General features: G+C 44.4%; 1 protein-coding gene across 7 annotated transcripts in view; it reads left to right on the top strand.

Moving 5' to 3' along the window:
- RBM33 (RNA binding motif protein 33) overlaps positions 1-16,499 on the top strand; it is a 133,447-nt gene that overhangs the window by 102,859 nt on the left and 14,089 nt on the right. For 4 of the 7 annotated variants that reach the window (XM_050785695.1, XM_050785699.1, XM_050785698.1 and 1 more), the window contains 2 exons: positions 12,376-12,585; positions 15,687-15,875. In XM_050785695.1, coding sequence (XP_050641652.1) covers positions 12,376-12,585; positions 15,687-15,875 — 399 coding nt within the window. The remainder of the gene's footprint in view (positions 1-12,375; positions 12,586-15,686; positions 15,876-16,499) is intronic. The other 3 variants (XM_050785700.1, XM_050785696.1, XM_050785701.1) reach the window with 2 other exon arrangements.

Here is a 16,499-nt window from a genome sequence, read left to right as displayed (position 1 = left end):
AGATACTTTGAGACTATTGGGACTATATAAATATCCCATTTCTGATCAAATTTTCACTATTGTTAGCAGGCACTGAAGTTTTTCTAATGCCAGCACTCCTGTGCTTGTTAGCTGTCATAGTCCTGCTGTGATAATTTACTCTTCTCCTTCCTTTATTTGTTCATTTATTTATGTCAGTATGGGCTTATGAATTCTTACTTTATGCAATGAACTGTCACTGTCATTATTTATGTTGCTGTTAGAATTGTCCCAGATTGACCAGGGAGAGCCCCTTTAAACTGGCTTCTGTGTCCTTTGATTTGTTGCCATTACTCTTGGAACATGTCCTCACTTTCTGGTGCAAGAAGATATTCCTTCTCTGCCTGGGCTCGGGAATCAGTCCTGCCGCTTGGAAGCTCCAGGTCCTCGGAGTGGAGATCTCGGAGCCGTTTTTGCCCACTGCTTTTGGCTGTCCTCTCTTTCGGGCCCGCTCAGCACAGTTTTGATTCTTCTACAGTGAGTTGCAAAGAAAGGAAAATGGCTCATACAGATACTGCTTGAATCAGTTGGATTTTGTTTTATACTATGTTTTTGGAAATAGGTCATTGGTGGGAATTAGGCAGTAATTTTTGCTATTTTGATTTCATTTTTTGAATTATTGTAGTTAATAGTTCTAAGAATTAAACATTACTATTTAGATATTTAAAGTGAGTCCCTCATCCTCTATAAACCCAAACAAAAGATTGACAGTCATTATTTGCACATTTTGTTGAGGTTCTAACCTAAGTGTTGATATGTGGAAGGGCATGAGACACAGCTGAGCACTGAGTTGAGCGTTGGGCAGAAACGTGCATCACATGCTTCTGAGGCTGCCTATCATCCTGTGGGAACCGCTGGCCTAAGAAGCCGTGGAAATTCCTCAGCACTGTGGTCGGGGGTAGAATTTCCTACTGTCACTCCTGCTCCTTTTCTGGATGTGCCATCTCTGGCCCACTTGCTACTTTGGATCCAACTTAAGTGGGTCGTCTTCTGGGACGCCTCCCTGGATGGCTGCTCCCACACACTGCTCCTCTGCAGCCCGGTCTTCCCATCTGACCGTGTGTTTTCAGAGCCGGCTCTTGATGTTACTGCTGCTTACCTGAGTGGGGGTTTGGTCTTTTTTTGTGTGTCCAGGATGTAAGGCAATTTCAAGTACATTATAAATGTTTAAGATTTTTGGGCCGGGCGCGGTGGCTCAAGCCTGTAATCCCAGCACTTTGAGAGGCCGAGACGGGCGGATCACAAGGTCAGGAGATCGAGACCATCCTGGCTAACACGGTGAAACCCCGTCTCTACTAAAAAATACAAAAACCTAGCCGGGCGAGGTGGCGGGCGTCTGTAGTCCCAGCTACTCGGGAGGCTGAGGCAGGAGAATGGCGTGAACCCGGGAGGCGGAGCTTGCAGTGAGCTGAGATCCGGCCACTGCACTCCAGTCTGGGCGACAAAGCGAGACTCTGTCTCAACAAAAAAAAAAAAGATTTTTAAATACTATGTTGAAAATGGCAACATGGCTTGCATTCTCTTACTGAAATAGCACAGGAGGAATTAGCAGTGTTCTTACCCCTTTCCCCAGTACTTCTGATGATCAAAGTAGTAGTTTCTGTTGACATTTAGATGATACCGGTAAATGAGCAAAATTTGGAAAGAGACCAAAAACATGAATCATTACTAATTCTTCTAGGCATTATTTCATGCAAAAATTTATTATCGCCTCATGAGAGTCCTCCTTTATTCATTTTGCAAAATGGGATATTTCACATCCTGTTTTGCTGCTTTTTGAATTGTGTTACGTGGTGAATCTGCAGTGGTAACTTGTTTGCGGTGAAGACTCATGCAAAGGCAGAGCCTCCGCCTTGTGAATGTCATTCAGGGGAATCCACGTTTTTGGCCTCTAAGATCTCGGACAGGAGGATGCCGCTGTTCTCGTCGCTTGATTTCTGGCAGAAGGTGACTTCCTAGGATGATCTCTGGCAGTGCCTGGTAGTGGATGAGTAGCAGAGCTAAGAGGAGCTGAGAGGGGCCAGATAGAAGCGACTCAGGAATAAGCTTCCAGAGTCTGAACCTGCCCATGAGAAGGGCAGAGCTGCAGGTGGATTTCCGACAGGACAGTTCTGGGAAGACCAGGCAGGAAGGGAGACTGAGTGTAAATGGCTTTTGACCCAGAGGTGGGGGCCATGAGAGATGCACATCCAGGTGCTTGGGGAAGGGGGAGGTACGTGGAGGCGCAGGGCAGGCACCTCATGCTGGCCAAGTTGGCTGGGTGGAGTTTGACCTCATTTGTTTAAAGGTGCTAATGAGTGGTAAAATGGGCAACAGGCAAATAGCAGAAGAGTGAAAGAAAAATAGGGCATATAGAATCCTGATTAATCGCTTATTTGATAAGATGTACAGTCTAGCATCTTCCTTTTGGAGGAGAAACAGTTGTGCATGAATACTTGTTTTTAAGAGCTTTGAAATGTCTTAGTGTGGGCAGAATTGATAATTTCCAAAGAGACTACTTTTTAAGCATTGTTAATCATGTGGCCTCTAAACATGGCAAGATAGACCATTGGTCATTAGAGGACAGAAATTATTTTGAACACATAAGAATTTCCATACTCATTAATTTATGATTTTTTTTAGGGGTATGATGTTAGGGAGTAAAATTAGCAGGTGAATCAGAAGTTAATTCACCTTCAGTTAGGAATCAGGATTAGTTCACTCACCCGCCCCAGCAGAAGGGGAATCTGCTTTCTTCAGTGTCTTAGGTAACTTCCCTCCCCTAACTTTCAACAGCCTACCCAGATAGGACCCTGGTCACCTGTTCTGCAGAACTTGCTCAGTGCTGCAGAGCAGGTCCTTGTGGAAGGGCCACTTTTTGGAGCCTGGGGCTGCACCCCTGTGTGAGGGACTGTGGCTGGGAGAGCTAGACTTCATGCCCTGCCTCGTAAGCCACAGCATCCAGAGGCACCTGGCTCACTTTAGTAATCCTCTTCTTTTTAGACTGGTAAGTTTGTGCTGTCTCGAAATTGGACAGTCCTGGAGTATGAGATCCCCGCAGAGGCTGAAGGCTTTGATTTGTTCCTTCAGAGGCCAGTTCATTTTGCTTTTTAAAGATCGCCACAGGCCTAACTAATGTCAGAAAGGTAGACTGTTAAGAGAGAGAGCAAGCACTTGAATAACTGTGCCATGTTCTCACCATACTGTACTAGAAAGTCAAATGCATGAGCTGAGAGAACCCTTTTCGTTGATGAAGCTTGGTAGCTAGGAGGTCTGTCAACCTGGTCTCTCTAACCTTATGGATTTGGTTTTAGTTCTGCATGTGTAGACCCATTTCCAGATAGGCAGTAGTTTAGATGTAAGTGCTCCCCATGTTTTGCATGCTTGGTATTTCATAAGGATAATTTATCACAGAGAAGGAAGAGAATGTGAGCCTGTTTATTAATATTTTCTTTTATTTTCTTTAATCCAGTAATCTTCAGAGAAAAAAATAGTGGAGCCCTAAATGTATTTATATTTAGAAACTCCGTATAGCATGCATATCATTTATTGTCCACAGTTTGAGTGAGCTTTATAAAGATTACAGGGATAGGCCCAGCATTGTTGTGGTTAATAGAAACCTGTTCAGTGAGGTCTCTGGACTGTAAGATCAGCAACACTAGCGGTGACAGTGAAGTATGGCCTTATCGAAAGGAGAATTCATAAGAGGCTGCCCTGGGACACTACACCCCTGTCCTTCTGTGTGTCCTGACAATGTTATCTGTCCTCTCAGTACGGAGTATCAAATGTCTGTCATGAGTACAGAAATTAATTTAATGTCACCTGAAGACATGCAATTAATCTTTTAGAGGTTTTCATAATACCTTTACAGAAAGAGTTGCCAGTTTGGCGGATTTGGATTTTGGGGTTTAGAAGAAGATAAGGAAAATTAATTTTTCATCAGGGTTAATACAAGTTAGCAGGGCCACAAAGGCTGAGAAAAATGGTTGGGGAATTTGTCAAGTGTTGTCACTCTAGAATAATGCTGCTTAACGTCTGATAGGTATAATCAAGAGTTGAGATTTCTATAGAGGGGGGTTAATCAATTTGCTCGCTAGTGAATGCACATCAGTGATAGCACTTCTTCATGGGGTTTAAGAATGAAAATAAGATTTGATCTGTCAAATTGCAAGAAGCCCTGACAATATCAATAGGTGTTTTTATCTATGCATTTAAACCATTTGTTATAAGTAAATTTGTCCTGCTAATGTTGGGGGCTACAGACCTCTTTTTTTTGTAATGATTAGGCTGATTAAAAGTATTCCCTAAGCTTACTTAATTCAAATAGTGCCTTTTATATATATATATATTTTTAAAAAAACCTCATCTAAAAAGCGATTTTTATAGTATTAAAAGATAATCATTTGTGGGAAAAAAAAGTTTCTGGTGTGACCTGAGATAACAAAACTTCTTTTCTCTATCCGGTGCTTTGGAGGAAGTAGAAGATATTTAAAATGTTGTCCGAACCTAGTGTTGCTTAAAGAGTTAAAAAGCCAACACCACCCTGGAGAAATTCAGTTTCAAAGCAAACATACTTTGTATGAATAGAATGTAGTCTGTCACCCACATACAACACTTACATGCGGACGTTAAGATAACAGCTTTCTAAAATTCAATTTGAATCAACAGTATTTTAAAATTTAGTTAAGTACTAGTAATTTTAGGATCTCGTTCAATGCTATAATTATATGCGTAATTATAACCTTATAGAAGACTTATAAATAAATGGGTCGATTTAATTTGGATTGGTTCTTAGTCAAATCTTGTCTATGTGTGTGAGTATAGGTATAAAAATATGTAATCAATTTGTTTCTCAGATGTAATCAGTTGAATTTGTTCCTGGTTATTTGTACTACAACATACTGAAATCAAAAGTCAAAATCAGGAAATTGTTTTGGTATATGCAGTAAAAGGAATTGAAAGCGTTGTTTCCAAATTGTTCATGCCATATCATTTGGGCCAAGTGTGAGTCTAGTGCGTTGCAGTTAACTCCTCTCGTGGTGGTGCACTCTGCTTGCTATTTGTTCTAAGAGGTGACATGAAATGGCAGCTGGGATCGTGATATTTAATCTGAGCATGTTGGGAACCCAGGAGAGACCGAATATTACTGTGTGCTGCCGGTGAGTTGGAGTGAATGGTAAAACCCCAGGCGAAAGCTCAAGTTGCAAAGTAGGCAGCAAAGTTTGGGCAGAAACGTCACCAGCAATTTCCAGATAGCCAGGTAGCTCAGTGGTGGGTAGCATCTGCAGTATCTGGGTAGTATCAAAACCGGTATTTTCCTCACCCCAGCATGGCTGTTGTAATACCTGATTTTGTGGCTAAAACAGGACTTGTCAATTTGCAAGTAATGATCAGGACCACCAAGCTGTATCGGATGCCATTCAGAGTAATGCTTGCCTACTTCTTGACAGAGATCGTAGGTATCAACTACAGTATGGGCTGAAGTGTACCTTGAAATAAATATCTGTCCATTGGGAAAGGTGAAATGAAAATTTTCTCAAAAACAAAACCACCAATAAAATAAAATTTGAATGTGATCCACAGAATCCAAAGGGACAAGTTGTTGAATCGAAGAGTCAACGGGAGAATTTGACCCGCAGGTAGAAGTGGTTCACCTGATCCAAACCACACTCCTGGCCGCAACCTAGGGATGTGTATGCTAGTTTACATCCTAGTGTGAACTGGAATAAAACCCAGAAACTTGAAATTGTTCTGTAGAATCAGCTTTTCCTCATGCTGAGTCAAAAGAGAATAATTGTTCTTTTAATTAGAAAAAAAAAAACCAACTCATTTTTTTCTTACAAAATGAAACAACCTTTTACTTATATTCAAGCATTCAGTGCTTAGCATGATCTTCAGAAAAATTCAGAAGCACAGCATTATAGTAACCCTTCATTTAATTAAAGTGATTTAATTGTTGATCCTGTTTGTTTCAACTCTCACTGAATATAGTTTCAAATTATGTTAGCGTAAACTCCCCTGGTTTTGGAGCCACAAAGATGTTCCAGCGCCTACTGGGTGACTGAAGTTTGTTTAATGGGCACAGTGAGGATAATAATACTTAACTCTCAGGGAGGTGTATTAGGCAGTGCTCGCACTGCTATAAAGAAATACCTGAGACTGGATAATTTATAAAGAGAAGAGGTTTAATTGGCTCAGGGTTCTGCAGGCTTTACAGGAAGCATGGTGCTGGCATCTGCTTGGCTTCTTGGGAGGCATCACGAAGCTTCCAATCATGGTGGAACGCAAAGTGGGGAGCAGGCGCATTTCATGGCGAAAGCAGGAGCGTGGTGGTGCGGCGGGGGGCGTGCGCCACGCACTCTGAATGGCTAGATCTCTTGTGAACTCAGAGCTTGCTTATCACCAAGGGGATGGCCTGAGCCATTCACAGTCATCTGCCCCTTGATCCAAACACCTCCCACTAACCCCCACCTCCAGCACTGGGGATAACTTCAACAGAAGGTTTGGGGAGGGACAAAATACCAAAGCTACATCAGTGGGACTGAAGGAAAACAATGTCTGCACAGACCCTAGTACATTTCTCGTCCTGTTGTAGACAGTCAACGGATATGAGCTATGGATTATTTCACCGCCACTACTAAGTGAATATGTTGATAATACCAAAACTCTTGATGATTAAGATCCCAGGAGTGCCTTAGAAGTTTCCATTATAAAGTTTTATGATATCATTTGTTGCTATATAACAGGGGCCCCAACCTTACTGGCACCAGGGACTGGTTTCTTGGAAGACAGTTTTTCCACGGACTGGGGTCGGCGGTGGGGAATGGTTTCAGGATGAAATTGTTGCACCTCAGATCATCAGACATTAGAGTCTTATAAGCAGCTACCAACCTGGATCCCTCATATGTGCAGTTCACAGTAGGATTTGCACTCCCATGAGGATGGAATACCTCTGCTGATCTGACAGGAGGCGGAGCTTAGGTGGTAATGCTTGCCCCGCCTGCTGCTTACCTCCTGCAGTGCATGCAGCCCAGTCCTAACAGGACACAGTAGTAAGGTAGTGAGGGTTGGGGACCCCTGCTGTATAAGGTACAAAAACTTGTCTTGAATATAAGCAACTCCAGAGCTTACCCAGGCAGGGCTTCTCTCTGGTGAGCAGTTTTGTAGGAAGAGTCTTTTCTTGAAAGTTGGGTAGTCGGCATCACAAGTCTCTGTCTGAAGCACCCCACTTTCTGTGTCTTGTGCTATCTGCCTGCACTGAGGACACTGTGGTGCACATGCCTCCAGGAAGCAAGAGACCATCGAGAGCCAGATCCACTGGGAAGAAAAACCAAGTAGCTGCATCCCAACCTGCCATTGGGACTGAAGACTGTCAGTCAGGGGCCAAGAGCTTCCCAAGTAGGGAGGGGTGCAGCGGCAGGCCCAGGAAGGCCCACACAGCCCAGCGGAATGAGCAGAGGTGGCAGTAGGAGGTGAGGTCTCTGCCTGCAGGGACTGTCTCATCACAGGCCTTATTCCTGTCTTTTCAGGCCATTTCTTAGAAGGTCATCAACAGAGTATGACACCATCACATTAGGACCCTTTCATTATGTTACAAGATCTAGATAAGGAAATTTTAGTGTTTTTGAAACAGATGAGGAAAGGAAAGGCTTTTTGTAACACCCGTATTTCTGAACTTTAAATAGAGATCAAGCCTACTTAAAAAATAAACTTTCCTTCAATGGAAAATAAAAGTTTAGAACTTTATTTTTCAGAGTTCTTATCTGACCTTAATATCACCAGACATAAATTTTCTCCAGTGTCTTTCCCAAAATAACAATGAAGAGAACTTTTTCTTATTCGGGGTATTTATTGACTCAATGGTTATGTTCTTAATTCACAGTGTAAAAATTATCAGATTACTACAGTGTTATATGATTATCACCCAAATACACATACGCATTGTATACCTTACAACACGCAGATAATAGCATCCTACTTCTGGTGCCAGCTGTTTTTGTTAAAGTTTCCTTTCTAGACCATCTTGTTTCTAGCTTTGGGTTGCCAGGGAAATAGCGGCCAGAGCATTCGTCTTGCCGCCCATCATGTTCTATGAACATCGTTACCTTTAGACCAAAGGTGCTGTCTCCTCTCTGCCACGTGACACTTCATGGTGCTGGGCTGAGCTGGCCTTTTATTATCTTAGTGACATGTAGTAAATATGTGTGTACTGATTGACAGTGGCTATAACCTAGTCTTCTGATACTATAATCTCTTTTTAGCACATTCAGAACTACTTAGCTTTAAAAAGTACAATCTAGTATTTACTGATTTATTCAGTAAATATTTCAGTGCCTTCTGTGTGCATGAGACATTCTGGTATGGTGAACAAAAGAGATTCACTGGGGTCTAAACCACTGGCTTCTTTCAAGCACTTACAAGACAGCAAATGCAGTCAGCATCCTTGGAGACCTAGTTGGTTAAGCTACCAGGGAGCTGATTTGGATGACCTAAGTTCATAGACGGAAGTCCTTCTTAGAGAGCAAGCCTTCCACAGTCCATGCATTTGTCCACCTTAGTGGAAAGGGTAGAAGTTGGAGAATCACAGTCAGTTAGACGGTTGTGTTGCTGAGTTGTGTGGAGAACTGAGTGGTCTGATGTCCCCTCCCCCTAACATGGGCCCTCATGGGACCTGGAGGCTGGTGTGAAGTGTTCACGCTTGTAAAGAGGAGGAACATTTTCAGTGGCAGTAGCCACTCAGTGTACTCAGCTGAACACGTGCATAGTGAATTATGAACACTGTACTCAGCTGAACACATGCATAGTGAATTTATGAATCTCACACTAAGATTGTACTGTCAGGCAACACTATTGCAATAGGATTTTAGATAAATTAATAAATGGTCACTGGTTCTCATGAAAGATGAGGGTATGTGGTATATATTTTTAGATTTTAAAACTTTTTAGTATAGAAAATTTCAAGCATGTATAAAACTAGAGAGAATTCACATAGCTGTTTAAGATACAGACTGAAGAATTGTGTACTTAGGATAGGCCCTCCCTGCCTGGTGGGATACCTGCTCACACCTTGGGTAGAAGACCTCATGGAGAAGGTTTAAGAAACACAGACTAGCCGGGCGCAGTGGCTCAAGCCTGTAATCCCAGCACTTTGGGAGGCCGAGACGGGCGGATCACGAGGTCAGGAGATCGAGACCATCCTGGCTAACACGGTGAAACCCCGTCTCTACTAAAAAATACAAAAAACTAGCCGGGCGAGGTGGCGGGCGCCTGTAGTCCCAGCTACTCGGGAGGCTGAGGCAGGAGAATGGCGTAAACCCGGGAGGCGGAGCTTGCAGTGAGCTGAGGTCCGGCCACTGCACTCCAGCCTGGGCGACAGAGCGAGACTCCGTCTCAAAAAAAAAAAAAAAAAAAAAGAAACACAGACTACCAGCCTGACTTTGGATTGTGCTAGTGGTCTGCCTTTTCACAGTGCTTCCGTTTTCATGTGGGGGTTGGGGGTAGCCCCTGTAAGATAGGAATGACTTCCAGTAAGATCAGCACGTTTCAGGAGATGATAATTCACATGATAGCGTCTTAGAGCGTTAGGTGGGAGAATCCATCTGGCTCAGTCACCCGCAGCCCTGGCTGGACAGTAGCAGATGTACACAGGGTCCTTTCCTTTGTATAGTATGTTCCCTTGGTTAACTGGGGGGTGTTAAACCACCCTGCGCTTCCGGGATGAATCTTACCTGGTCATGAGGTGTGATCCCTTTTCTGTGCTGCTAGATTGAGTCTGCTAATATTCTGTTGGGGATTTTTTCTCACGTATGTTTATGAGGAATATTCTTTTGCAGGTGTCTTTTCTTTTGATGCCTTTGGCCTTGTATTAGGGTAATACCAGGCCCAAAGCACGAGTGGGAAAGTGCTTCTGCCTCTTCTGTTTTCTGAAAGAGATTGCGTAAGCTTGGTAGTCTTTCTTCCTTAAATATTTGGTAAAACTTACTGGTGAAGCTCTTTGGGTCTTTTTCTCTGTGAATGGTTTTTAATATTTCATTGTCTTTACTTCTTAGAGTTCTATTCATATTTTCTCTTTTTCAGTCAGTTTTGGTGCCTGTGTCTCATGGAATTTGCTCATTTCATGTAAATTGTCTAGTGTGTTGATGTAAAGTTGCTTGTAATGTCTTTTTAATTTCTTAGGGTCCCTTGCGGTGATCCCTCTGTTTCCTTATTTTGGTAATTTATCTTCTCTTCTTTTTTCTTCGTCAGTATCCTTAAAGGAACATCAGTTTTTTGCTGATCTCAAAATACCAACTTTTGGTTTCACAGATTTTCTTTTTCTTTTTACCATGCTATTGCTTTTTGCTGTGATCTTTATCATTTTCCTTCCTTCTACTTGGGTTTGATTTCCTTTTTTGAGGAAGGGGGACTAGCTTCTTGAGGTAGAAACTCAAATTATTGATTTTAGATGTTTTTCCTTTTTGATGTAATTGCTTAAGTTGCACTCCCTGAATTTTGATGTGTTGTATTTTTGTTTTCATTCAGTTTAAATATTTTTTGTTCAGTGTTTGTATTGTTATTTTTATTTCTTAGTCTAGCTTCCTTGGGGTTGACCTTACTGCTGCATAGCTTAGTGGCCAGCCAGCAACTGGGAGGAGCTTGTGCTCACGTCTCTGGACCCTGCACGGCCCCCTGTGGCCAGTTATCTGTGTGTGGGTTGGGGCTTCCCAGGCAGCCATGTGGGGAGAGCCCATCTAGGCATTCTCTAGCACTTTCCGTTCTGGAATTTCCTCATTAGGTTTCTCAGATTTCTGGCTGGTGTGCTGCTTGTTCCAAACTGAACCATGACCAGAGGCCCACAGACCCATGGGCTTCCCCGTGCCTTCCCCTCCGAGGGTGCTCCACGTATGGCCAGTGCTGCTGAGGGACTTAAGGCCTTTCTGGGTTTCCGCCCTGTGCTGATGGAGCTGCCACACACGGCACTGTCCTCACAGCTCGGGAATAAATGCTTCTCCATTTGTTTCATTTTCTTTGATTCCCAGAGGCCTCAAATGTTGTTTTGGGAAATTTTGTCCGGGTTATACTTGTTTTGGAGACAGGAGATTTGCAGACTTTTTCGTGCCACCCGTTCCTGTGTGACATTTGTCATCTCATCTTTTCTTGATGAGATGTTACTTTGTACAGTCTCAGCAGAATTCTTAGCTCCATCCGTCTTGCCCCAATCAGTGTCCTTCTCTTTGCAGATCCCTGTGTTCCATTTGGTCTCCACAAGATACATTTGGTAGGAAAAGTGGGACAAGGATATGTGGGCTGCTTCTGAGCTGGTTGACCAGGTTGCCCTGGAGACCCTGGCACCGCTAAGCACTCTTTGGGGAGGGTTTACTATCCCGTGACTGACACTCCATCCCCGTCGATGTTGAGAGTGGGCCTGGTGCTAATAAAAGCCTCCGTCTTCCTTTTTGAATCCAAGCATCCATCCTGACATAATTAACCAGGGCAGTGTCTGCCATCCTTGCCCCTGTTCTTTCCCAGCCTCTAGCTGTTCTTTGGGAGAAACACTACTCAGTATTGAGAGTAGCTGATAGGCACCACTGTAAGACATTTTTATGCTGCCTGGAGGTGTGAACGACATCGGTGGCGCAGTTCCAGGGTGTACTTGCGTCTTCATCGATGAACAGACTGTTAATAAAACACAAAAGATAAGATTCCTGATATTTCTAAGGTTCTTCATAGAGTAATTGCGCTTCTTGGAAATCCACGTACTCTGTAGTTGCTCATGGCAATTGTAACTCTCAGCAGAAGGAAGGGAAGTTTCTAGCCAGTGTTGTGGGATGCTCTCGCGCTTCAGAACACTGTACTGGAGAGGTCAGAGTATTTGAAGTTCCTGGATCCAGAGGGGGCAGAAGGTGCTGTGATGGGTTTGGAAGACTCAGAGCCACAACCAGCAGGAATTGGGCTTGTTGCCTTCTTAGGGTAGGTTGGAATAGGAGTTAAGAGTTTAAAACCACTGCTTATGCACACTGTACATTTTAACAAGAATGCTCTTGAAAATGAATAACGCATGCTGAAAGTGAAAATGCATGTTAGATATGAAGTATTTTGAAGGTAACCAGTGTTTCACGGAATTCAACAGCTTTTATTTTAATCGCAGACTTCTTATATGAATACAGTAATTATAAAGGGGATCTTAGTGTTTGAAATTTCAAATGTCTTGTTAGAACCTGACCACTTTCCAATGAGAATTGTCCTTACTGGCTCCACTGAAATGACAAGTTTTGAGTCACACTTATTTGAAATGGTTTTGCTTCGTGGGTGAACACTGGCTGAGGTGGGCCTCCTGATGCTGGGGAGGAGCGTTTGGTGGAGCAGACACTGAACAGTGTGCTGCCTTCTTGGTTTCAGCAGGGAGGAGAGAGCGATGGCTTTTTTCACCCAGAAGGCCAGCCCCAGCGGCTTCCCCAGCCTCCAGAAGTGGGCCCGCAGCCTGCCCGCAAGGTGACGCTGACCAGGGGCGGCCTCCAGCAGCCCCCACATCCGCCAGCGGGGCCCCACGCACACTCGCCTGTCCCTCCAGGGATCAAAAGCATCCAAGGAATTCACCCTGCGAAGAAGGTACTGCTTGTTGCCTGGCGCACAGCCCTGGAAACGCGAAGGTTGGCGCGAGGCAGTGTTCAGACACGCTCTGATTTGTAGCGCGTGGCACACGATAGCACTCACATTCACAAATGAACCATCATTTCCTGTGTTCTGGCTTTGAAAACGCATTAACATTTTCACCAAAGCCTTTTCCTCTCCTGACTTATTTCACAGAACAAACCCAGAAGAGCACCCACAGCCACCCGGGAGTGTGATTGCTTCCCGCAGCTCTGAACTGTCTACCCAGCAGCATCTGCTGTGCTCTCGGGACAGCGCGTGCTGCTGCGTGTCAGCACGCTTTCCTTCCTGTGTTCACTGACTCTCCAGAAATTTCACAAATGTAAAATCAAGTGCGTGCTCATGGCCCCAGTTCAGACAGAGGAAACCGAGGTCTTTGGAGATGAAGTAACTTGCTCTAGGCCACAGTTCCCAGCTCCTTAATCCTTCCCTTAACCCTGGGGATTGGAAGGAGCTTCTCTGAGTTCAGGCTATCAGGCAAGAAGCAAAGGTGCTCACCCTCCCCTTTTCTGTTGGAGTGACTGTGCACTAGGAGCACATCCTGTCATGTACACAAGTGACAGAGTGCCCTTCCCCTCACCTGCTAGCGAGGCATCTTTCTGGCTCCCCAGAGTCTTGATAGTTTCTCTTGGTGCAGAAGCCAGTAGCACCTGTTGGGTGGAGCTATGCAGAGGGAGACCTGAATGCAGCCCTGCTTTGCACTCTGGAGGACAGCAGGCCAGCCGCTCATCCCCCCGCGTCATCTTGTCACTTAGAAGTAGTGTTACTATTAAGACGATTCTGGCTCCTTTTGAAGTCTGTTACTTCGTCTCGTCTCATAAACACTTCATGATATGAGAGCAAACAAAATTCTGTTTTGTACTAGAAAACAGATGTGTAGACAGATTCAGTGATAACGCCGGTGTTAAAGTGGTGGACTCTTTAAAGATTGCTGCGGTCTGAATTTTCTTCCTTCAGGTGTCATCACTGAATATATGAGAAAAGCCTTAGAAGCACACCTCCCATACATGCACACACACAGCACACTTGAGTAGAAGCACAACCCCACACACGTGCACACACAGCACACTTGAGTTTCTTCAACTTAAACGTAAACACTCCTGTCAGTGAGGATCGTGATGTTTCCTATCTTATTTAGGCAATTGTGAGGATCTCATAAGAAGGTGCATTTAAAAAAACCTGGTGCTTGGTGTATATAAGTAGGCATTTGTTGGGGATATTATTGTTAATATCATAACTTACTCTAGTTAGAACGGAAGACTAGTTAGTTCCTACTGGTTTCCAGTCAGGGTAACTTGCAACTTTTCATGTACATTTTCCAGTGTGGTTGGTTTCTCTTGAAATAACCCCTTGTAACTGTTTTAAAGCTTACTTCACAGGCATAGTTTTGCTGCCTTCTGCAGAGTACTAAGCATTGTGGAGGTTTTCTCTTCATTTCCTTTTGTGTGTGTGCACACTCATGTCCTGAGGTTCTATTCCAGTTTCCACCTAACTTTCTGCCTTTTTCTGTGATGGACTGGGAGGCCACTTTTGCATTCTGCCCAAACTCCGGGACACAATTCGGGTAGGCCATCCGGAAACCAAGTGCCACCCATCTCCACCCTGCCTTCTGCGCTTCACCGCTGTTCTAGGCTGGAGACATCGGGCACATATGTTCTCTCTGACTTTCTAATCTGGAGAAAGTATGGGAAAGTTCAGCAGTCTCCTCCCTTTTTTTTGTTTTTGAGACGGAGTCTCGCTCTGTCACCCAGCATGGAGTGCAGTGGTGTGATCTCGGTCACTGCAAGCTCTGCCTCCCGGGTTCTCGCCATTCTCCTGCCTCAGCCTCCCAAGTAGCTGGGACTACAGGCACCCGCCACGCCCAGCTTTTTTTTTTTTTTTTTTTTTTTTTTGTATTTTTAGTAGAGACGGGGTTTCACCATGTTAGCCAGGATGGTCTCGATCTCCTGACCTCGTGATCCGCCCACTTCGGCCTCCCAAAGTGCTGGGATTACAGGCGTGAGCCACTGCGCCCGGCCCAGTCTCTTTTTGAAAAGTTCCTTGAGCAGTAGTTTTGAACCCTTGGCAGATTTTAAAAATGGTAATACTTGGGCCCGCCTGAGACCAGCAGAATTATACTTGAGGGTGCCTGGGTCCTCAGTCACAATTGTGTTTTGTTTCTTTTGAAAAAGCCTGCAGATGATGGAAATGTGCAGCCATGGCTGAATTTCTGTTGCAGAATCTGCCTGTGAGGGTTTCAGGATAGCAAATGTAGTCTCTGCCAGCTGAGTCAGGTACATGATGCTGTGGCTTGTTGTGACTGTAAGATGGACTTAGTGCTGTGCACAACAGGTCCTGCTGAAACCAGCCTGTAATACACTAGGAGAAATGGGGGCTCTGGGACTCTCAGGACTGGATCCACATTCTTAACTGTGATTTGCAGCAAGTTTCTCAGCCTCCACGGGTGCCTGATCTACCCAGAGTGATAACACAGAGTGCCCACCGAGCACAAGTGTGTGGCCCTTGGAGAGGTGCAGGCTTCATCAGCTCCCTCCTCTTCCTCCGCCTACACTTACACTTGCTGGATATTGTTGTCTCATTTAGCTATTAAAACATTCTCTAATAGTGGATAGAAAACTACAGAAAATCTTGGCCGGGTGCAGTGGCTCATGCCTGTAACCCCAGCACTTTGGGAGGCCGAGACGGGTGGATCACGAGGTCAGGGGATGAGACCATCCTGGCTGACACGGTGAAACCCCGCCTCTACTAAAAATACAAAAATTAGCCAGGCACAGTTGTGGGCGCCTGTAGTCCCAGCTACATGGGAGGCTGAGCCAGGAGAATGGCATGAACCTGGGAGGCGGAGCTTGCAGTGAGCTGAGATTGCGCCACTGCACTCCAGCCTGGGCGACAGAGCAAGACTCTGTCTCAAAAAAAAAAAAAAAAGAACACTACAGAAAATCCTGTAGCTCATGGTATATTTTAATGGATTCTAAGTTATTTGTTCACTTTTATATCTTAGTGACTATGGAAGAAGCTTAAACTTGAAACTCTGAATATATTTTCTTTGTTATCACCAGGCCATCATGCACGGACGAGGTCGAGGAGTGGTCGGTCCCATGGGCCGGGGGCGCCTGATGCCAAACAAGCAGAACCTGCGGGTGGTGGAGTGCAAGCCCCAGCCCTGCGTGGTGTCTGTGGAGGGGCTGTCATCGTCCACCACGGATGCCCAGCTGAAGAGCCTGCTGATGTCAGTGGGACCCATTCAGGTAGCCGCCTAGGGGTGGCATCTGTGCCACGGGTGGTTGTGTCCCAAGACAGTCATTTCGTGATTTCAAACACAGTGCGCATTGTGTTGGCTACTTCATATTAAAATAATACTTGGGAAATAAGACAAATACCTGTTTTGCATACTTAATATCAGAACATTTGCCTCAAATGTCTATTTTGAAATTTTTAGATTCTTAGTTATAAATTTTAAGAAGTACTCCAACTGAACAGATTATCCTTTGAGATCCTCATATTGTCATAGAAAGTTCACACTTGCACACATACATACAAAATTTTTTGTTCTATCAAATGACTTGTTTTATTTGTAATGACATTACATTTTAAAGTATTTAGCCTTCTTTTCCTTGCTTTCCAGAAATAGCTTCACGTGCTAAATAGCTGTGACTTGGTTTAGATTTTACAAATATGACAGTATCTTGGACTGTATCTTCATCTCTTAAAGTTGGCTAATTCTAATGCTGAAACATGCCTGCTGAGCTGGCTGCAAATGAGATGCATGGAAGGGAACACAATTCCAGGTCCGTTGGAAACAGGGTTTTCCACGGAAACTCCTGGTCTCTATAGGCCCAGAGCCCTGTAGCTGACCCAGCGAAGAAGCCACC

The sequence above is a fragment of the Macaca thibetana genome, chromosome 3 (genome assembly GCF_024542745.1).
Source record: "Macaca thibetana thibetana isolate TM-01 chromosome 3, ASM2454274v1, whole genome shotgun sequence".
In the NCBI taxonomy this organism is placed as follows: Eukaryota; Metazoa; Chordata; class Mammalia; order Primates; family Cercopithecidae; genus Macaca; species Macaca thibetana.
The sequence above is the reverse complement of the archived record's forward strand: the minus strand, read 5'-3'. Positions and strand labels throughout refer to the sequence as shown.